The 24385-nt window shown below is 38.3% G+C and overlaps 1 protein-coding gene across 8 annotated transcripts in view; it reads right to left on the reverse strand.

The window, feature by feature from the left end:
• Window positions 1-24385, reverse strand: part of nrxn2b (neurexin 2b) — a 736064-nt gene that overhangs the window by 4463 nt on the left and 707216 nt on the right. For 6 of the 8 annotated variants that reach the window (XM_087788642.1, XM_087788639.1, XM_087788640.1 and 3 more), the window contains 2 exons: window positions 19756-20081; window positions 9547-9628 (listed from right to left, as the gene is read on the reverse strand). In XM_087788642.1, the coding sequence (XP_087644768.1) occupies window positions 9547-9628; window positions 19756-20081 (408 nt within the window). The remainder of the gene's footprint in view (window positions 1-9546; window positions 9629-19755; window positions 20082-24385) is intronic. The other 2 variants (XM_087788643.1, XM_087788637.1) reach the window with 1 other exon arrangement.

Raw genomic sequence — 24385 nt, forward strand, 5'->3', positions numbered from 1 at the left:
ATTCAACATTACAGGCTTTCAGTGGTGATTTAACATTTCGACATATTCCCACAAAAACACTCAGAAAACCAGGCCTAGAGAACATTTTAAACATTGTCATAGCTGTGGAAGGAAGAACAACTTTAACGCATTCCAAACTTATCTGAAGAAAAAAAAAATCTCGACTTTGGGAAGGCCTGTTTCCACGGCAACCATTTGTTTTCCCACTCAGTGTTTGTGGGCTGAGTTTCACCTTGGAGGCTGGAAATTTTCTCGAGCTAAACTTCATGATAAATATTTATTAGCAACACTAAATGTATTCGTATATCAAGATATAGTTTGAGCCTTATCTTTGCCCACTGCGGAGTCAAACCATTGATCTGAATACCGAGTTTGTTGACTCGCCCTTGAAATTTCTACGTGGCTCGTTGGGTGTGGAAACATCTGGAGGTAAAGCCAATGTCACTTTTTATTGCATCTGAATGAATCAGGTTAGCTTAAGAGATGCTAAATAACAATTCATTTTCTCGCTTCCAACATCTGTCTTTCCCTGGCACCTTTTTTTAAGTCATTAATTTGTCTTTGTGAGAGTATTTCAGGGGCTGGTAAGCAAATTAAGATGTTGAGAGAGAACTGGCTTCCTTTTCATCACAAAAACCAAGAGTTGGTTTATTTACCTTTAACGTAATCTCTTCTACATCAATCCAGATGGTTAGTGTTGACACATAATCAATTATAAGACAATAGCTTGTGGCGAAAGCACGGGATTGGAAACTGTTTACCAAGTCCGGGGGAAAAAAAAAAAGTTTATTCTAAAGTACCATTCCATCAAATCACTTGTTTGCTTTTCCAGTCGAGCCAAAGCCCGCAGGCCATATGTCACTATCCCATCTGACTCGTGGCAAGCAGCAAATAATGAATCTCAGCCCTCATACACAGTGAGTCATCAAGAAATTGTGTTAACCATGGAAACAAAACCAAGAGTTTTTCCACCAGAACCTGGTGTGTCCTTATGCAGCTCTGATTGGTCTCCGGGATGGGGAATGAATGTTTTTTCACCTCTCCTCTTGTTTTAAGACAAGTACTGAAATAGTTTTACAACACTCATCTTTTTAAACCTGAAATAATTAACTGTGACTGTAAAAGGAAGTTATTAAGCCATTAAAAAGAAGAAGGGATGAACGAGTTTTAGAACATTGCGGCCTGAGTTTAAGTTCCTTATTCAACGAAAATATATGCAATTTCCAACACATCCCCAAATTGTAAAAATACAACATAAGCTTCTTATAAAGGGATCACATTTCTCAAATACCACAAAGTGAAGCTGCTAATGGTCGGCTGGCCCATCGAATACATTTTTCTTCAGGTGTGGTTTGTGTTTTTTTCACTTTCCAAACCTTGCGAGGTAAACTGCATCTTGCACTACAAGGCACACCTGGGAAGCCACAACTGTTCAAATTGGCGGAACTGATTTGTAGAGGCTTTGTCTCGACTTCGCTATACATTCTTCTCACTCTTTTGTTGTCAACTCTTTTCTTCTGCCCATCTTGTAAGCAAAATGCACTTCAGTTTCTGTTAAAATATTCATCTTATACTCAGTCCTTCAGGCAGCAGCTCCAATGTTTCATCCTTCCCAGAAAAAAAAAAGTTTTTTGTTCAGACTGTGTTCAGTCTTTACCGTACCGATTAAATCCGCACAGACAACTTGTAGGTTTTATACCTGCGGGTTGACTATCAATGGAAAAATGCTAAAAGTTCTAAATCAAACTCACTAGCTTGTTGGACTTAACCAAGTTTAATTTAAGTGAAAGTTTACCCACAATTCCATTATTCAATTAATGTAACGTTTTTGTAAAGACAGCTTGATCTTAGAAAGTCTATTTTTTGAGCGTGTTTGTAAAAAAAAACACTTGAACTTTTGGTTACAAGATGGACGTTAAAGACGAGCAGTACGGAGGTATTTGGATGTTTTAAAGTGTCTTTTGTGGACAATGACCTGTCATATGGACATACATTTTTTGCCAAAAATTCTCAACCCTTAGTCTTTGAGTTATTAAAACAACACAAAAATCTTGGGGTACCTAACAAGTCTCCATATACTGTACAAGCTTTTATTTTGAAGTTGTAACTCTTGGTTTCCCCTTCATCAAAAGTGGCCCTCCTCGAAAAAAGTAAAGACAGCTCTGCTCTACAAGTTACTCATGATCTATTCACTGCAGTACCCGGCAGCTATATGTCCTACCGCAGCTAGATTTCCTCTCCGAGCGTCACCTCCACTTCACATTCACATAAAGAATGTTATGTCTATCTTTGCGCTCTCTTCTGTGGAATCCAAACCAACGGTTTCATCTCCTCTGTCTCCTCCTCGACTCATAAAGACCAAGCGTCTTATTTCACCCCAGCGCCTGAATTGAATCTCAATCTCGGCAACGTTGTCATCATTTAGATGTTAAAGTGGGAGACGCTCGCAGATATTGTCCGTGATTGATTGAGTTTGACTGCACTGATTCCAACAGCTGAGGTGGCGTCGCCGCGGCGAGGGACGCTGATGAAATTTCTTCTCTGCGAGTCAGCCAACGTCTATTAGTTTAGAGATGAGGAACACGGCAGATGGATGCTGATCCGCCGTTGTCTATCACTCTGACAAACTTGGTTATTGTGCTGATCACGTCGACTCGCTCGTGTGAAATATTCACGACATCCTTAGCAGCCTCTGTACGTCGGGTATGATAATCGCAGGAAAAGCCAATAGCGGGTCCGAGTTGCTTTGCCTGGTTTTTAAGTTTTTCAATTACTGGGGTCGAAGCAAATCTTTCACACATAAACGAACAAGCTTGATTTACTTTTATCACCATGAGAGAACATGATTGAACTGGACATCCAGATATGATGTCCTGCCTGTGGCCTCATCTCTAAGTAAGATGGATGTGAATCATCAAAGACCCCTTAGAGGAGTGTTTAAAAAACAATATTCACCTTCTGTGTGTGTTAAATATCTCGTCAGCCGAGCGTCGAACATCCACGGCTTAGGAAAACGGTTCTGGTAAGTCTCTGGTATTGTTTGTTAATGAACACGAAGTTGCAACTGTGAAACGTCTTGCTGAGAATACAGAGCAGCTGAAGAAAACAAGTGAGGCTTCCCTTGTCCTCGGCTAACATCCAGATTGAATCAGTCTTTCAATACAAGATCGGTCGTGGTTTGGCACTTTTAAATGATCCTCTCACTTAGGTTAATAAATATGCCTTGTTGTAAATCAACAATGGGTCATTCTTTGACTTTAATATTCATTCATTTTGTAAAGCTCATTCCCTTATTTGGGTTGCGGGAGGGCTTGAACCAATCCCAGGGTTTTCGGGCGAGATGCGGGGGACACCCTGGAAAGGACGATAGTCTGTCGCAGGGCACACAAAATCACACACACACACACACAATCATACCTACGGACAATTTCCCCAAGTTCCTCATCAACCTGGATGTGTTTTTGAACTGTGGGAGGAAACCGGAGTTCTGGGGGTAAACCCACCCTATGCAAGTGGCCTCCCTCCAAACCTGTAAGCGACCCTGCAACCTTCTTGCTGTCAGGCGATCGGCTAACCCATGAGCCACAGCGTTATTATCTAAATATTTTCTATTCATTGTCCCACAGTGGACCAGGACTCCAGTCCATCACAGGACAACGATGCCATCTGAAATGTGGATGAGTAGTTGACTGGATCCAACAAAGAGATGCAGCGATACCATCCTGGTATTGGGCCGATCCAGCTTCTCAAAGATGGATCGGGCGTCGATGGAAAAAGTTCTGATCCTCAAAGCCGATCTAGGCAATTCAGTTCTATGTTCGTGTGACATGCAAGTGTTGATGCGTGCAGATGGATGTTTGGAGGAGGGGAAGTTACACAGTAAGATTCAACACAACCTAATCCATTATACCAAAAAATAAGAGCATTTCGATAAACTGAGAAAGATCCGCGAAATAAAGATGTTTGCAGGACGAGAGAAGCTTCCAGCTAAGTATGTTAGTGTCAAATATAACATAAAAAGGTCTTGAATTGAATTAGATGGACAGTCCTGATATTTACAACCATGGTACTGTCTGCCCTCATGTAAATTTTTAAAAAAATATTTAATTATGTTTTATTTGAACATTTTTGTAAAAAATAGGCAATTCTTTAATTTAGAAAAAGAGTTAATTTTATTGTGTTCTGGCATTTTTGAGTTCACTTAATGAGCTTGACAGTTACAGGTTTGTTAATGTTCCTCACAAATAACACTTAGTTAACAGTATATTGTGTGTGTTAATTTGTGTTCTACAGGCCTTCTTAGGTTTTTGCAGGTTATAGGGTAAACCAAGTGTAGCATGTAATTTATCTCTCTATGTTCTAAATTAACATTCAAACACTATTTAAATAAATGGCAACTTTTCAATTCTAAATGTAGTTATGTTTACCTGTTTATTCAAAGCTTAATCAGTGTTGTTTCACAGTAGGTTAAGAAAGTTGTTTCTTATCGGTACTGGTCAATGCTCAAAGCTCTGGTATCGGGACCATAAATTATGCATCGTTGCTCCCGTAAATCCAACCACTTGGATAACCAGGTGTGTCTTGTCACCTGTTTTGATCGTCAGATGTCTATATTGGGTGTGTAAATGGATGTATCTCCATCTGAAGCCATTTTTTTTAGACATCCTTACATCTGTTTGAAGATGTTTTCTTTGGAAAAGATTAATACTTTTTATTTTCTGTACCTTGTTATACTTGTAAGATTGATATATGCACTACTAGGCTAATGGACCGGTTCTGGCATTTTTTTTTACAGGACAGCACAGAAAGAAAAAGGACTTCAATAAGTTCTGTTATATTGTATTTCTGTTTGAAAGGTCAAAAAGTGTTATATTTTAAAAAACAAAATCAAACGGGGGAACATTATCCTGTTGACACATCATGACATTTCTATAGGTCACTAAAAAGGAAGGAAACTCACAAACTTTGTCTTTTGTTTTTGCGTGCCCCTTTTTTACTTTGCTTTTGCAGGTCATGCTATTTTATTTTTGCTAGTTTTGATCAATAATCCGTCAAAAATAAAGCCAACCTCAAACCGTGCTGGGGTGCCGCCTGATTTAGAAGATTCTAACCATCAAGAATTCAACTGGTGGCACAGGTAACCTTTCTGTCCATCCATCCATTTTGAGTGGCAGCAAAATAAGGTTAACTGGTTGATCTACTTTAAGGCTTTTCCATATTGAATTCAGTTGGAATGTATCTAAACTGCTAAATAGTTTAGTGTCAGCAGGTTGTTCCGTCAGTTTCTTTTTTTCCTTTTTTTTTTTACTCTTGCAGATTCTAGATCTTTGCCTACATGTTGAGGAGACACTGATCCTCTAAGCGTCCCGAGCACCTCGGAGTCACACTCGGTGACGGCCACCGCAGCCGGGGGTTCGTTCCTCATTGATAAGCCGATCTCTGGGTTTCTTCTCCTTGATCTCTGCTCAACATCGGGAGGTTTCTTTCGGTGTCACCCGATGAATTATTAAGGAGCTTCTCAAAGCTCTGATCTTGTTGGAATAAAACTGATAATAGCGCCTACAACATCCTGGGACTGATAAGTAGCTCTGGGAGGATGAAAGTGAGGTCGCACTGAGGTAAAGATGTAATAATACACGTATAAGAGGAGCAATCTAATTAGAAGAATTATTCTTTTATATTTGTATCTGTGAGTGCTCAGTGCTCATTTCAAGACTTTTTTTAGGGCGTTTTTTTTCCAAATGTGCTTTTTATCTCAGTAATACCGGTCCCCTTTATGGGGGTCTTGTCGCCCCTCTGAAGACGGATCATTAACACCACGGAGGAGCAAAAGCTAGAATTGGCTGATGTAATTAAGGCTCCCTAACAATGTCAAAGTTTAATTAGCCCAGTGGGGGAAAGTTGGAGTTGGTCGCAGGAGTTTGTCTCTGAATCATCTTCCTCACTTGCTTTTCTGCATGAATGTCTCATGCTTTTTCTCCTCTGCTCATTTTTAGGAGAGCAAAACAACAGGATGTTAGCGAGACTCTAAGTGTCTAATTTAATTACTGACTGAGATCAAATGTATTTGCGAAACAAAGGCAAAAAAATAAACCCTGGCGAAAACATCCTTAAATGATAGTTAGGGTTTTATGGCAAAACACAAAGGTTTGTCTCCAATTGTTGGAAGGATAAAAACAACTTTTGTGTTCAGAAACCAACAATTTGAAATCTACAAGAAGCTTGTGTATGAGAAAAAATAACGCTTTTAGCATTTGTTGTCTTTCACTGCTTGAAAAGATTTATGTTCGGATGAAGATAGATCGATAGTGGGATGGAAGGATAGACATATGAATAGAAAGATGGATTAGTGGATAGAAAGACGGACCAATATATTGATTGGTGGATTGAAGGATAGAAAGATGGATAGCTAAATAGAAAGATGGATAGATTGATAGAAAGATGGATGGATGATGGATAGAAAGATGGATAGATAGATGATAAAAAGATGGATTGAAGGATGGATAGAGAGATGGATAGATGGATTGATTGATGGAAATATGGATGGAAAGCTAGATTGAAGGGTCGATAGAAAGCTGGATTGAAGGATGGATAGAAAGATGGATAGATCGATAGAAAGCTGGATTAATATATATGGATAGAAAGCTGGATAGGGAAGATGGATAGAGGAATGGATAGATGATAGAAAGATGGATAAATGATAGAATGATTGTATTGATGTTAGAAAGATGGATGGTAGAAAGATGGACAAGTATACAGACATATGGATAGAAAGATGGATGATGGATAGAAAGATGGATAGATAGATGATAAAAAGATGGATTGAAGGATGGATAGAGAGATGGATAGATGGATTGATTGATGGATATATGGATGGAAAGATGGATGGAAAGCTAGATTGAAGGGTCGATAGAAAGCTGGATTGAAGGATGGATAGAAAGATGGCTAGATCGATAGAAAGATGGATTAATATATATGGATAGAAAGCTGGATAGGAAGATGGATAGAGGAATGGATGGATGATAGAAAGATGGATAAATGATAGAATGATTGTTTTGATGTTAGAAAGATGGATGGTACAAAGATGGACAAGTATACAGACATATGGATAGAAAGATGGATTGGTGGATAGAAAGATGGATCAATAGATTGATTGGTGGATTGAAGGATAGAAAGATGGATAGCTAAATAGAAAGATGGATAGATTGATAGAAAGATGGATGGATGGATAGAAAGATGGATAGATAGATGATAAAAAGATGGATTGAAGGATGGATAGAGAGATGGACAGATCGATGGAAAGCTGGATTAATATATATGGATAGAAAGATGGATTAATATATATGGATAAAAAGCTGGATAGGAAGATGGATAGAGGAATGGATGGATGATAGAAAAATGGATAAATGATAGAATGATTGTATTGATATTAGAAAGATGGATGGTAGACAGATGGGTAGAAAGATGGACAAGTATACAGAAAGATGGATGGAAAGATTGATTAATAGATTGATTGGTGGATAGATGGATGGAAAAATGCATAGAAAGCTGGATTGAAGGACAGACGGATGGATAGATGGATCGACATATTGACTGGTGGATAGAAATACGAGTAAGTGGATAGATAGATGAATAGATAGATGGATAGATGAATAGAAATATGGATTGATAGACTGATTGATGGATAGATGAATAGAAAGATGGATATATGGATAGAAAGATGGATAAATGATAGAAAGATGGATGGGTAGACGGATGGATAAAAAGTTGGATAAGTATACAGAAAGATGGATGGATGGATAGAGATATGGATTCATAGAAAGAGGGAACGATAAATGGACGGATGGATCACAGATCAATACAAATAAATTCATTATATAAGAAAGGGAGGTTGGCAAGTTTGACAATCCATCACTGCCACGGCAGCCATGTGTTCTTTTTCCGATATACTTGAAAATCTTTTCTAGCTCCAGAGAGAACGAGAGAGACCAAGACGGACATTTTAAGCTTTTATTTTGGAACCTCAATTACTATCTGATATTATATTATATTAAATTATATTACAATCATTTTTTTTGTACATAAACTCCATCTATATATAAACCTTTTATCTCATCTGCATGGGCGGAGAAAAATAATTCATAATTTTGATGAATTATTCTAAAGGGATGTTAAAGTAAGCGATCTGAAACGTGGTGCAGGATATAGGAGGTCAAGTCAGTAGAGAGCAGAATATACCTCGAGCAAGGTTGCACGGAGTAGGAGGAGACCTCAGGAAAAAATGCTTATGGTTTCCTCAGCTGCTTCAAATAAGAGTGGCCTGCAGGGAAATCACTTTGTCATAATTTAAAAGCAGGAGTCGGGTACATGGTAGTTGTTTCTCTCCTCGCCACATGTTCAAACCATCTGAGTCACAGCTGTCTTCTCAACAACTGTCGATCAAATAGACCATTCATGTATTTGTCAGTTTCGACATCAATACCTTCAACTCACTCCGTACTTTCTGGTTTCGTCAGGCCACGCGTCAGCAGGCGGACTTCAATATCCAGTCGTGATAAAACTGGGGACACACGTCTTACAAGCCAAAGTCGTTCTTCTCTCTCTGTCCACAAGTTTTTTTTATTCCACGGGAGCTTATCCAACCTCCCGCTGGCTGCCGCCGCTACAAGTCCCTGGTCGTCTGCGAGTGTGAGATACGAGGCGTGTTGACGCCCAGAATCACCGGGAGAAAATGTCAACAACGCCCGCCGCGGAGTGAGATGGAAAAAAAAAAGAGAGACGGGTGTGTGTCCTGGACAGGTGAGCGGGTCTGAGTGTGTTTGTGTGGGCATGAAAGAGAGAGAGCGTTGCCTCATGGGAGATTAAGCCTGAGCAACACCTCGGTAAAAAAAAAAACATCTCTCGTTTCTTCTGTTTTGATAAGAAGGGAATTGAGTCTCTATTTCAGTCGCAGCCACCCACAGAGGAAAACCACCAGAGAACTAGATGCACCTTCACTTTTCCTTCATGACAAAAGCTTCCAATGGTTTTAATTGACTTTCATTTTCTCATCAATGCATGTTCTACCCACGACCCCATTGTTGAGGAAAGAAAAACGAGATTCTCCAAGAGAGACAATCGTGTTTTGTTGGAGTTCTCGGTGGCTTGGAACTGGTTGTTTGGACAAAAGATAAGCACAGAACGGAGAAGTGGAACGCGTGGCCTTGAATTACACCTCTTTGTCGCGGTGTCGAACACAGCGCGACCCTGTTGTGTACGCTAACAAAGCCTCGGCTGTTGGGCCCCAAGGGCGGGATACAGCATGTTGAAACTGTCGGCCCTCGTTAGACTCCGGACAACAACCACTCGCGCTGCCTTCTAGCACTTTTCGGCTCGTGTTTCACTTTTTATTTTTTATTTTAAATGACCATTAAAAGCGCTAACTTGTGACCAATCAGAGCTGCATGTGAAGAGAGACGCAGGTTTGCACAGGTGGATACGAATCGGAGATACAGTTCGATAAAAAGTCGTACGACAATAGTGAAAAAACTGTCAGAGCTGACTCACCGTTTCCAGGTTCACACTCCTCTAAATCCTCGTCATCGCTCGGACATTCAGCTGATGCTACTAAAAGGTCGTCCGCATTCTGCTGGAATCACACAGACAGGGAGAAAAAAAAATCATCAGAAAATGGTCTAGTTTGTACAAAAGTCAAACACTTGACAATATTAACGACACAATTGGAAAGTGGTACCTTCATGTTTAACTTTAATTCGCTGTCGTTGTCGTGTCCTTGTTTTGAGGGAACAACGTTTAAGACCTTACCATGAATCCTAGATTTCCAATTTGTACATTACTTATTCAGCTAATTAGTCGATTTCCCGTTCTCTCTTTTCAGCTGGCGAGTAACCAACCATCTTTGCCCTAATTCCTACAATGTTGTCAGCCAACTATTGCTTAATTACTTAGTTTTGTGAAGTGTTTTGTTCACTAAATGGTTTTTCATTTTCTGTGTTTTGCTCAGGCACATGTTGGCTTCGAGATCTACCAGATAAATACCACTGTCCATTTATTATATTGTCGTAATAAAATCCCATGGTAGCCCTGTAGTTTTATACAATAAACCCACACATAAAGTAAAGGTGATGTTAATAATTTATGTATTCATCCTTAGTTGGGTTGCGCAGGGCTATCCCAGCTATTAAGGGCGAGAGGCAGAGACACCCAGAAGTGTTTGATGGTTTATGTTGGGGAACAGAGAATGAAACTTTCACCTACTGACAATTTAGAGTCTTCAATCAGTCTATCTTTATGGACTGAGGGAGGAAACCGGAGTGCTCGGAGTAAATGAACAGCTCCACACGGAGAAGGTTCAAATGATCTCCAGCTCGAACCAAACCTGCAACAGTAGTGCTGACCACTATGTTCGCTCACGTTGGGTTGATGAAGCTTCATGAAGCAGTTTCATATTTTTCCAGTAGGTGGCGCCATTTAAGAATGATGTGCGGCGTCGATAGAAGAGCTGTTTAAAGCGATAGATAATAGAGAATACAGGGACATCAAATGAACTCTGAAATTAAGGAAAGTGCTTTATGAATTGTGCGAGGGGCCGACAAGACAAAAAAGATCGGGATAGACGAAAAAAGTTCCCTTTTTACAGTAAATAAAACATCTTGTAATTATATTTAATTTAAAGAAAAAAAGTGGACAATAAATACTAAATAAATAAATAAATGTATATATTTTGAATTAGTTTAACTCTGACTTGGGGCCCCTGGGCAACACCTTGCATCTATGCACTGAATCGAATTAAATAATAATAATGCATTTTTTTTAATGTATATTTACACAATTTAAAACAGTAATTTCACACTTTTAAGATGAATTCAATATTAGTCGAGGAGTGCTTTAATGCACTTCAATAGGCGTCTTATAACTTCCCAGTTAAACAGTTAAAGAATCTCAGGTCAGTGCAAAGGATTTTTAGAGGCTTCAGAAAAACAAAACCAAAAACATGTGGGTGAAAGCTCTGTATGACTATGTATGTATTCATACGAGCAGATATAGAACATTTCTGGGGTGTTGTGTTTTCGAACAAACAACAGTCGGCGACGAGCCTCATACAGAAGGTGTGGGCACTCAGGAGTCAGACCGACAATCTGTACACAAGATCTCTTCCTAAGCCAGCTGGTAGACACTTGTACCGGTCTGTTGGTGCGCTGAGATTAAATCTGACAGTCTGTCTTGGTGGAACACAGTTCCAGACAACAGTGTTGTTATTCAAGATCTCTTGGTCTGATAGAAAACAGGAGGCGTTTGTCAGGATAATTGATTCAAACACCAGCAAATAGTTGGGTTTCTTTTTCTTTCTCCAGTGGCTCGAAGCCCTTATCATTCAATTGATGCTTTGTTTGTCGGTGTGTGTCCGTGTCACCTCATTGACCTGGACTTCTGATTGAAACCTGGCGTGCGGTCAAATACTGGGAAATGGCGTACGTGAAAAATATTCAGATATAGAACTCCACCCTTTCAACGCTTTAATTTAAATAAACCTTTTAAGATTAAGTAAGTTAGTAAGCAAGTAATATGTGTAAAGTGCTTTTCTAGACCAGGGTCACAAAGCGCTTAAACAATCAAAACAATACTCAATAAAAAATATACTCAAAAGATCAAGACACCACCGAGACTAACACAGGAGTCTCAGAGAATCAAGGAAAAGGTTACAAGAATAAAAGTGTCTTAAGACACAGAGATGATTCCAAAGCTTAGGAGCAACAGCCTGGAAGGATTTCTCTCCTCTGGTCCTGAAGCGTGTTCAGGAAACATCAGTAGATTCTGATCCACAGACCTCAGAGCCCGAGCTGGGGTGTAAGTGTGGATCAGATCACTGATGAAAGGTCTGACCATGAATAGATCTGAAAGTAAGAACCAGAATTTTAAAATGATCCTGAAAGAAACTAGCAGCCAGTGAAGAGTTTTAAGGATCGGGAGAAATGTGAGTTCTTCTACTAGAGCGGCTCAGAATTCATGCTCCAGAGTTTTGTATCAACAGCAGGCGAGACAGATCCTTCTTGTTTAGACATGAAAACAAACTGTTACAATAGTCCAGACAAGAAGACACAAACACATGGATTATAAACTCCAGATCATGTTGTGACAACATTTTCCCAAGTTTAGAGATTTTTCTCATTTGAAGGAAACAGGGGTCTGAGGTCTGAATTGAGATAGACTTTATTAATCCCTCTGAAGGTCTCTTTCTGTAAATTGGGTTTTCAGTTCACAGCAAAATAATCTCTTCAGTCTGGACTAATTGATCTTTGGCATGGATTGAATAGCATATCAGTCATAGTATCTTTCTTATAATATATATTATTATATGTAACAAGCTGCTTTGGATTACTTGAATTTTTGACATAGATCCATGATTTTTTCTCTTTTCAAATATATAACTATGGTGTTGAACCTTGACTCTTCAAGGCACAATCCTATACATATATACTGAATATAGAAGAGCAAAGTCAAACATGATTATTATATAAAAGATTTCTTCAATCATAGTCCAGCAAATGGAAAGGAAAGTGATATTTCAAAACCGTGTCAGCGTGGAGCCCTAACATATCAGAAGGAAAAGGTAAATTATTGAGTCGACACCAATTGCCTTTTCAAAAAAACAATCAATGTGAGTATTTCTGAACCTTTCTCACTGGACAAGTCTAGCTTTCTTTTATTTTCACTTTCTTGTTAGAAAAGTATAGAACAAAGCACTGCATCCCTGTAGGTTTAAACGCAGACCAATTTCTTCTCTACTCGACTATTTCTGTGGGAATTTAAAATGTTTTTCAGTGGCGTTCTAATGGTCCCCCTTCCTTTTCTTATTCCTTTCCAAGTGGTTAATTTTAATCTTGCACTTTGTGTGATGGTGAGATCGAAAACTAAAGTTTTTTTTGTTCATCCTGTTGCACCTGGAAATCCTTTCCTCATCCATCTAACATAAAAATCATGAAGAGAAATCTAGACTGACAATATTTTTGGTGGGTTGTCTGCACAGACGGTGAAAGCTAGGCCACGGCCTGAGAGGTTTTTCTTTTCTCTTTAAAACAACCTTAAAGCAAATGTGGGTCAGAAGTAGACAATTTGACGGCAAAGAAAAAGAACCTTCTATAAATCCAACCACATGTAAGAATGTCTATCTTCTTATTCTAAGCATCAAAGCGTGTTATTCCAATAGGATCAAAGCTGCATCACAGCAGGGAGCCCAACATTTGGAATGAACCGTAAATTCAAGTTTCATTTCCTCATCAAGCTCGGATGTTGTTCGGCAAAAAGAAAAGATAATGTATTAAAGCTAATGTATTAGATCACTACGACTGAAAGAAATGTGAGACAGAGACAAGATTCTCTGTTTCAAGGTTTAAGAATGAAATGTAAAGTGGCAGTTATTGTTAATAGACGTCACTTAATCCACTCTGGGACTGGATGAGGAAGATCCTTTTCTTCAACATGACTGGGATACGCTTCATAGTTTCAATGACTCACTTGATTTGTATTATCACTGAACTGACGTGTCGTTTACCAGCCGCAGACACACACACACACACACTGCATACTGAATTACACTTAAAGGGAAACAAATGTGTTGATTTAAGTGTGTCTTAAATAGATGTGTGACTCTATTGTATCATAAGTGTGTGTCTGTAAAACTCTACATTGAAATATTGACATTTGAAAATGATATTAAGCCCCGCCCACTGAAAACACTTCAGACAAACATGGAAATTTGTCACCGCGCGTCATCAACCCTGGAAGTCTCCACCTCAAAGAGACTCGTTGTTTAAACAAAGTGGGGCGTAGCTACAGCTGGCTGGAGGAGGGGGGAAGTCATTATTACGTCATAAGGGACTCAGCTCTCGTAACCTCTCGTTCGCCCAGATTTCAGACGGGGAGAACTTTAAACAGTAATAAGTTGAAAACATGTTCATGATGAGGTACTTACTGCATCTTAGAGAGAAAGACTTTTACAACATGTGAGTCAGGAGAGTTCACATGAGTTGACATTTAATGCACAATAATATTATTTCAATAACTGTTGGAAAAGATGGTTGTATGTTCAAAATCAAGTTCTTGTTATTCTGGATCATGTATTCTTTGCACGACTCCATGCTCCCTTTCTCTTTCCTTCATTTGCATCTCTACATTTTCCTGTGTGTGTCTGTGAGTATAGTGTAGTAATAACATACTGCATATGTAACCAGGGCTGGTGCAAACGCTTCTGTTTAAACAGGACTCTTGAGTAAAGAAAATCCATCTTTGAGTAACCAACTTCTAAATGTTCCAAATCAATCTATCTCCCCAATTTTCCTCTAAAGCATTTTGTCACTTTATATTCTCTTATGTCGCCTGTATTATCAGCGTGAAACAGAAATCAACAAGACGAAAACTTTCTCATTTTCACGTGGGCAGATTTGATTCATTTGCTTTTCCGTCCTGTCAGTACAATGAATAATTCAGAACCAAAGGCTCGACCTGTATCTATATAACTGCATTTCATTTACCGATCGACCTGCCGCCGTTATTTGTAGCTCTCTATTGTGTTCTGAATAACTGTGAGCCTCGGGCAGAGATTAACATCCGATGTCTAGAATTTTGCCTCACACACCATTTTATACTTTAAAACTTTTCTCAACTTTGAGCCGAAAGTTTGTCAAATTAAAAACTGCACTGATGCACTTCCTGGTCCTCAAGAAGACCAAAGTTTGGGTGGAGGTTGTTTATCTCAACAGCAAAAACGGGCAAAACTATTCCCACAATTCCCTGATCGTACAGCACACCTGAAAATAAATACATATTCAATAAATGTTTAAATATACTGTATATATTTTAATAAAACATGGAAGTAAAACGCATGTAAAAAATAGTCTCAGAAACCGGCCTACCACAACAATCACTGTCAAGATTAAGCTCTCCGTTTTTATATTATTTTAAAAGCTTTTTTTCCCCCTTTTTTTTTGCATTGTGCTTTACGCTGCCGTCTCCAACATTTCACGATCAATTAATTGATGCCAACTTTATTTGCAGCAACAATAGTAAACGTTGAAGGTCATACCTATGCCTTTACCTTGTGATCAGCTTTTCGCCGTGTTTTTCCATGAAGACTGTAAGAAACAAAACTGGACTATCTTTTTCTGCTTCTTTTTTGACCTTGATTTAAATTCAGTTTTAAGTTCATTTCCACCACCATATTTGCTGGGTTCAAACCACTCGACTATAAGTAGTGGTTTATAGTCCAGAAATGACTGTGCTCTTAATCTGAATCACACAATTTAATCCAAAATAACATATGAAAACTATAATTGAAGGAACACATTCATAAATTCATGAATATGAAAATATTTACATTCATTTGTCTACTCTTACTGCTGCTTAGCAAGTTTCCCTGCTTAACAAACTGCTAAAACAAGGCCAGTATGTTTCATTTAAGTTTCTTCGTGATCAATAATCTCAACATTATCCTCATTAGAAACCAACATTTTTGGCTACTCAAAACCAAAGCACATTCAGTCTACACTGGAAGCATTTCCGATACTTTCCAGAAGTACCTCCTGTTCATACCGCTTGTTATTCTTTAAATCTCTTTCAAAAACGATTGTATTATATAGAGTTGTTAAAAAAATATCCGAAACAATTGTTCTCATGTAGATTCAATTCAAGAGGGACGTTTAAGACGAGCAGTATGGAGGTATTTGGAGGTTTTTAAGTGTCTTTTTGGACGAATATGAAGACAACTGAGCTCCAGTCGCTACATTAAAATGAACAATCATTTTTGTCTATAACTCTAAAAAGGAACAGATTAATAAAATAATCCCAACCCTTAGTTAAAATGAGGGTGAGTAGAACAAAGAGTGATGTTTGAATTTTATGTGAACTATTACGTTAAACTGTTTTCAGGAGATCTCAGAAAAAATACATCCCTAACTATCAAAGTCAGTCTTAAGGTAAGACTGTGGTTCTATGGATGAATATACATGTCACACAGTAAAGCAACCTGAGAGTCTTTTATAATCGTAAAATGGATCCAGACGATTCGTCAAATCTAACTGTCTGGAGCTGCCAAATCCACGCAGCGCGATACAACCCAGGAAGCCAGTGTTCTGCACACAGGAGACTGTTCGGGCCGAGCAGTCTGGATCCTGAGACGTGATATTGGACCGGGTGGAGAGGGTGTGAGTGAGTGGAGTTTTATTGATTCCATGTTTAACCAGAAGGTAAAGAAATACGAAACCACGGAAAAATCTCTCACTTACAACAACCTGAAGAAATAAAGCTTGAAGTTTATTTTATCAGTGATTTTTTTTAAACAAAACCTGTGTTCTCATTTTTAAATAACCATGTATGGGCAAGAACTTATTTTCAATAAATCCATCATGTGTTATTTCTCTGACGATTGTAACTTTGCATCTCACCGTCATTTTTTTTATTATATATAAAAAATAGAATTTGAAAAATAGCATTTGATGATGACTGATGTAAATGGTGCTGCATACGAAACTCTGGTTCTTTTCTGGCACTGACAAGAAAAGAACACTTTACCTTTTGTAGTAGAACATTAGAATTAACATTAGAAAAACTACCTTTATGTTTATCAAATCCGACCTATATTACCAATTTTCTGTAATTATTATTGTTTTTTTCTGAAAGAAAACCGAGTGAAAATTAACCAGAAGTGAAACATTAAAGTCAAAATTTGTACAATGTACAGTTAAATTGTTAGAATTGATTATATAAAAAATAAGTATCAAATAAAGTGTCATTCAGGAACGATGAGAGATTTTAAATAACAATATTGTTATTGGTATCAGTAACAAACATTTTCAATTGTTACCCAACCCTAGATTACATTGTTCATTTTGGTGATAGTTTACCCAAAATTCAAATTTCACTCACACACAGGAAGTACTTCAGGTAAATATCGTGAATGCTTCCTGTACAAACAGTAGACTGGAAGCACTTGCGATATTTACCCTGAGAACTTCCTTTCAATGTAGGCCGATAGCCTAGCAACGTCCGCTAAAAAACAAGCTCTAAATATACAGAGTTTAGGCTTAAGTTTAAGTTTTTTCCGGAACAATTTCTCTTGTTGAAGTTTCAATCCAAGATGGACGTTACAGACGAGGAGTTCGGAGGTATTTGGATGTTTTTAAGTCGAAGATTAAGACGACGACAAATGAGCTCCAGTCGCTACATTAAAATAAACAAACATTTTTGTCTGTTTTATTCCGAAGGTAGGGTGTCCTTAAAAACAAAACGTGTAACAAGGATTTGATGTAATTGAACCATTCTACACATATTTCAACTAAACATTGTTTGACTTCATGAATTTAAAAAACGAGTAGCTAAGCTTCCATTCATTCCGCTAACCGACCCCTGTGATCACAGACGCCTCTTCCATCTCCTCGGATCCATCACAATTATTATAGAGACGCCACAACATCTCTGCTCTATATGCACAACGTTAACGGTAATTGGATCGTAACGACTGAGAGTCAAGAATGTTTACGAGACGAGCGGGTATCAATAACGTGACTCCATAATAGAAGATGTTTAGACCACGAGGATGAAAGCAGCCTTCAGCTAGCATGTAGAAGGTCAGCTTGAAATATGGCGGATCATGTTGCAGTGCTGCGACTGCAGTGAGATTAGCTTCTTGGGGTTGTGACTCCCCTCCTACTGCTCTAGTAGATCTCTGCGAATGTTCTGTGAACTTCAAGCGTTCCGGCGTGTCTGGGGTTTAGTCGGCCTTGTCCTCCGAGAGGATATCAAACTGGGCTCTGTTGATTGGACTAATAGCTGTAAAGCTTTTATGTTGCTCTCGGGCTGGAGGCCGTTTGAACATCCAAACATGGCTAGCAGCTAACAAGACCCAGCTCACCATTCACAGACGTATTTGGGTTGAACGTGTAGCAGCAATGAAAGCTTGTCTGGATAGTTTGGAGTCAACTTTTATATTTGACAAATCTGGGTCAAATGTTTAGGGATGATGTTTCACAGAACATGTAGTTGCACAGATTTGTATCTATCATAAAATAGCTTGATGTTTAAAAAATAATTTGATGTTATTAATAGTAGTTTGCAAAGAAATATGTTATTGTTTTTCCAATTATTACAATTTAGGGGCAGCAGTGGTTGTTCCTCCTCAGATGCTGGTTATGGAGACTATATACTATTATTTTTTACCTAGTTAGTGATTTATTTTTAAATGTGTCTTGCATAAATCTTGGACTCTATTGTATCATCAGTATGTGTCTGTTAACAAAACTATTATTATTTTATAAATATATTGACATTAGAAAATGATCTTAAGCTCGACCCACTGTGAGAAAATATTGTTTCCCCACCCTGCTGTGATTTGTCAAAAATAGATGTTTGTCACCACCATCATCAATCCCGGAAGTCTCCACCTCCAAGGTACTTGTTGTATTTACAAAGCAGGCGTGATTACAGCTGGCTGAAGGAGGAGTGAAGCCATTATTATGTCATAATGGACTCTTGTAACTTCTCGTTCGCCAAGATTTCAGAGCAACTTTATAAAGTAATAAGTTCAGAACGAAGGCATGACAAGGGACTTACTGCATCTTGGAGAGAAAGACTTCAACATTTTTGAACGAAGCCTACTGTGCTCAAAATGCAATCCGGATAATCTTATCTCCAAGATTTATTAAAAACCCATAAAACCAAGAGATCTGAAATGTAGCCTAACATTTGTTTCTCTCCAGAAGACGCAATTTTCACTCTTATGTTATCTTCTTTATTTTAAATAAGAAGCATATTCTCTATCCTTTGATTGTTTGTAAATGGCTTAATTTGCATTAAATGTTTAATGAAAATACAGACATGATGGTGGCAATGCTTATTAAATCCTGGTAGAAACTCTAAATGTGCATATATAGTAAGTACATCATATATGTTGCTTCATCTATAGTACACAGTTTGCAGGATACAACAACTTTTTTTTAAAGAAATGTTTTACACAACTAAGAATTTGTCAAATTCTATTAGTTAAAAATTGTTTTAAAGTACCAATTGTGCCTTTGAATTTTCAAGTTTATTAAAATTAGACTGACAGTGTCTCCCCAACAGTGGAAACTAAGGATTTTATAATGTATACGTACTATCAACCTATTCTATTTGATTCAATATAAATTAACATTTCAATATTAAAGACTTATTATCTGATTTGATCAACTGTGACAACCTGAGGGATTCCCTTGTGTACTTAGCAATACAAATAATCAATAAAACAGCATAACAATAAAAGAGCAGGATATGAAACATTGACAATTGTAACTAATCCAACACTTACACTTGCACTTACTATGGTTTAATTTGGCTAATCCTAAGGAAACACTCCAAAAGTTAAATACTTCTAAAGGCAGCCAAGAAACATGAATAGTGTTGTGAATTTAGTTGTGTCACCATAGGAAAATCTAGGCTTCTTCTACAGGAAGACATTAGCAACAGATTGGCGATTAATACAATAATGAATGATGGGTAAAAGGTATTCATAACTAGAGGTTATTCAAAAGGAAAGGTGTAGATTTCAAGAAGATTTTCAAGTTTTTCTAGTTTTTCTTTGTACTACCAAGATGTTCCAAAGAAAGTGTAGCACATATTTTAAAAATATTTAATGTTTTCTTCAGATTCTTCTGGGAGGTTTGACATGCGACCAAAACCCAAAGGATACCGTTTACTCATCAACACACAAAAGTCCTAAAAGCTTACCTGCGTGACACTGTCCCTTATGGTGGGCGAGCGCTGTTTGCGGGTGGTGGTTGTTGCCATGGTCGTGGTTGTCTCCATGATCGTGGTGGACATGTCAGCCAGCGGGGTGGTGGAGGTCGTGTCCGTGGTGAGCACAGACGGCACGTCACCGACCAGCCGCAGGTTGCCCTGGGTCTGGACATTCGGGTCGCCTTCCGCCGCCAATTTGAGCACCTGCAGACCGTTGTAGTACAGGCCTGAGATCTGGCCTTGGAAATGGCGACCCTTCTCTCCACCACCACCGATTTTGATGAACGCCTGGCTGTTGAATATAGTCAGCTGGCGACCTAAAACGTCAGTGATGAATGGAAGTGGCAGGAATGATATGAGAGGAGGGATGGAGAAAGAAAGAGGTAGAGAATACAAATTAGTTATTATATCTTGGTGGGGTTGCACACAGGTGTGAAGATAGATGGTCTGGTGATACCACATGGGAATACCACGGTAACACATTTGGGAATCTGGACCATGGCATGCAGCTGTTGTACCTTTGGGCATATTCTTATTTTAAGTCTTGACGGACCACTTGATTGCTGGGTCAGTCTAGGGTTGACCCCAAGACTGAAGGTTCATGTAGAAATGCTTCTCATTTGCCCGTAGATGGAATACATTAGAACAAAACTGCGCCCGAGTCATTGACCTCCAATGCACTCGAGCTGCCTGATGATAAAGTACCTCTGCCAGCAGGAAAAATGCTGCCCCGCTCCGCCTGATTGGAAGAGAATGTTTAATTCAGGAGGAGTTGTTCCTCTCTGCGGTCATTACCATTCCGTGGGATGGATGGATATATGGAGAAAGGGCAGAGGCATGTATTTAACCAAGGTCCATGAGAAATGTGTTACCAGGTTCTGGGTGTACTTTCTTTTTTTTTTTTCGAAAGTACACCCAGTACAGTCTTGCTGATGTCAGTTTTTGAGACAAGCAACTTTCATCCACCTCTTATCACCCCGCAAGAACCGTTAATGGATGGGGAGCACATTATCGAGAGATACTGCCTTGATGAGGTAATTAGTTAGAGTGAGGAAAGGAAGAGTCAAAGAGGTTTTTTTTATGGAATAATCAATCCACATAAGGGAAGAAGAGACTCTGTTTGAGGAACACTACACCGACGCGGGCATCAGAAGAGTGAACTCTAGATAATTCAGTCTGAAGACCTTTGAAATCCGAGACAGGAAGCTTCCCTCCGCCCTCTCCGCAAAACGCTAAGATGTACATTTAGAGGGTTCAGACTAGCGTCTTTAATTATCTTCAACAATAATCATTAGAATTGTCGACACATTTGTAAGTTCATTTCGGCGGCGTGACTAGAATAAAGAGCTCAACTGTAATTATCATCACTGTGATTATATTGTGCTGCAGGAAACATCAGCTGGTGGCTCAATGAAGCCAATTATAGCCAGATTATTTGTTTACTATAAAATAGCAGCTGCAAAAGTCTTTGTGTTTGTGTTTCGCATGCTGCATATGTAATGCATTGGATGATATCTTAACATCTTATTTGACCCCCAATAAAGTTTTACCTTACCTTACCTTACTATTAACCTTTCAGCAAACCTCATGATAACTATTCTTGGACAGATTGAGTTTATGTTAATCTCTAGATTCAATGGAATCTGTCAATCAAAATGTTGGGAATGCAAAAGCAGGAAGCCGGACAATAAAACCTAGAACTAGGTACTGTTTTGTGGCAAGGACAGAATTTATTCTCTAGTTCTGTGAATCAAATCATGCTTTGTTGTTTGGTACTCAAAGGTAAATTACTTGACTTTAAATGCTGCCGGTGAATAGCTCTAATGTTAAATGGATAAACAGGATAATATGCATTACCAAAGAAGTATAAACCATGTGATTTATTACCCTTACAAGACGGTCAAATGTTTGTTTGCCTGGCACTAAGGACATCAAGGGTTGTGATTGGGCGATCAGTGAGACGGCAATTTTATTGACCTAGTAAAACTAATAGTTCACCCAAAATTCTTAATTTCACTCATTTTCTACTCATACTCATGTCGACTAAGGGTTGTGATTATTTTCAGAGCCATTTGTTCCTTTTTAGAGTTATAGACAAAAATGTTTGTTCATTTTAATGTAGTTACTGGAGCGTAGTTGTCCTTATCTTCATCTTCGTCCAAAAAGAAACTTAAAAACAGCCAAATACCTCCATACTGCTCGTCTGTAACGTCCCACTTGGATTTAAACCTCGACGTGAGGAATTGTACTGATAAAACTCAAACAAGTCTGTATTTTAAGCTTGTTTTTAGCTAACGCTGCTAAGCCAACATCCTATAAGACAGGAGGTACTCTGGGTAAATATCGCGAGCAGCTACTGTCTACACTGGGAAAGGATAATTAAAAAAAATAAACCAACCCTTAGTCGACAGGAGGGTGAGTTGAAAAAGAGAAATTCAAACTTTAATTGGGACAAGTTGAACCAAAATGAATGTCTTTCGTCGAGTCATGTAGTTCATGATCATAACTTTAGTTCCTCAGTTTACCCACTAGTTGGTGCAAGTAAACATTCCAATTTATGTGTTTTGCTGCCCTGCTGTTGTATAAAAAGATAACCTTAAATGAGATTGAATACAGTTTTATTGCACTTTAACGATTACCGTTACTTAGATTTACCAACTTTCACCTACTGTGTCATTTTCTTATATCCACTGTATTAAGTAACTTGAGAAACACGAGTTGGTGTTGGCAAAACTGCACATTTATTTTATGTTTTTTGTTCCATAAAATTATTCAGTAGAACTTCATATCAGTAAGCAGAAATTAACTATAAAATCACTTTTTAATATCAGTTTATAGGGTGCCGACAATGTACTAACATTATGTCTGTATGTCATTATGTCTAACGTTATGACTAACATCCTGGTGAATAAAAGTCATTGCAAAAGTCAAGCTTTCATTCGAGGACATTTGGGGGTAAAAACAACCCCCCTGAAAATACAGTACATGAATAAAAACAAAGAGAATTTAACAACAGTGACATTTAAGAGTCGAGGTTCATTGTCCTTGGTGCGTTACGTCAAACACTTGTAAACCCAGAGGGTCTCCCGTTTCAAACAAGCAGCCCCCTGTGGTCCGTTGCCCTCCGGTACAGGGGTCATGACCCGTTGAATAAGTTAAGAGCGTCCATTTATCATTTGTGTTTTCGGCAAGCTGCTAAATATCAAGTGCCTTTGCTCTGGGTGGCGGCAGCAGACGATGATGCATGAGGACAGGATAGTTTATCCAGGAGGAGTGTTGGTGCCACAGTCGTACCCCGAGTCAGGCACACAGTCTTGAGTATAACCCGTATTGACAAGCAGCTTATGATCATGAAGCTAGGAACAGTGGGTGGAACAGCTCCATTAAAAAAAAATTCCAATGTTTATTAGAATAAAAGGGCTGATCAGATCTTTGGTTTGGCTTCTTCTCTGACTCATTGTTCTTGTTGTTGCTTAGTTTTTGCAGCTAGTATACAATAGTAGAGCTGAATTGTTGATGCCACATTTATATACAGTATGTATAAGTCTGTCCGTACTTCTTGAGCTGGCTATCGAACTTCGGTTCTTTTGTGGAACAGACCAAAATGCTACTGTAGTACTATGTATCAAAACAGGCTTTTTAAAAGTGTCAGTACTTGTGTTCAACACTTAATGATGTGTGGATTTATCTGGAGAAGAAAATGAGTCACAATGGTAGTGAATATCAGGTGAATTTTTCCCTTGTTGGCAAGTTTTTTTGTGCAGTGGAATTTAGTCTTATTTTTGTTTTTCTGCAAAGAAAAAAGATGGGAGTTGAAATTTACCAAACCTGAAAAATGTAGCTCAAGATTTGTGTTCTTTTGGATAGAATTGATCATTTTCGGTCGATTCCCAGCCTTATACCCGCCTGATCCGAATCTCTTTTACACCAGACAGAATATTTTTTGAACCAGGTTCTAGACTACTACGCTCTCAGTGAAGAATTTATCTGGGGGCGACTTGATCAGGTGAAGTAATGGAGGACAAAAGACCTCCACAAAAAAAAAAATCAATTCTGGAGTTTCGGCTTCTTTCAGAAATTGTAAGGGAGCGCAAAGGAGAACAGAAGATCTCCTGTGAAATCTTCAACTAGTTATACCATATTTGATACAATAGTAAATTATTTTCTTTTAGAGCTTCTTTCGGCAGTTATAAGACCCATTATCTCTGCCCCGCGAAGTTCTTTAATTATTTAATTTTCAAATATATATTTTAGATCGTCTTTTGTCACTTCATGTCAAGTTTTTGATATTTTTTTCGTTGAAAAACAAACCTACCTGTCCGAATTAATGTAAGATGGCATTATGTTATGTTATGATGTACAATGTTCATCCATTTTTCTTAACAATATATAATATTAATCACTCACTGATTTTATTTCTTTTTTTTTCTTGCTTGTAAAAGAAACGTGGGAGTAAATATGTCTCTGTTCCAGGTACGATATTTGAAGTAGTGAACCCTAACCTGGACCTTGAACTTTGGAAGAAGATCATTTAAGGCTTTTGAAACTGTGCTGAAGATATAACAGCGAACTAAAAGCTCTGTGCTTCAGAAAGAATTCAGTCATATGTAAACTCTGTGTT

Source organism: Callionymus lyra, chromosome 4, assembly GCF_982586985.1.
Source record: "Callionymus lyra chromosome 4, fCalLyr1.hap1.1, whole genome shotgun sequence".
Taxonomy (NCBI): Eukaryota; Metazoa; Chordata; class Actinopteri; order Syngnathiformes; family Callionymidae; genus Callionymus; species Callionymus lyra.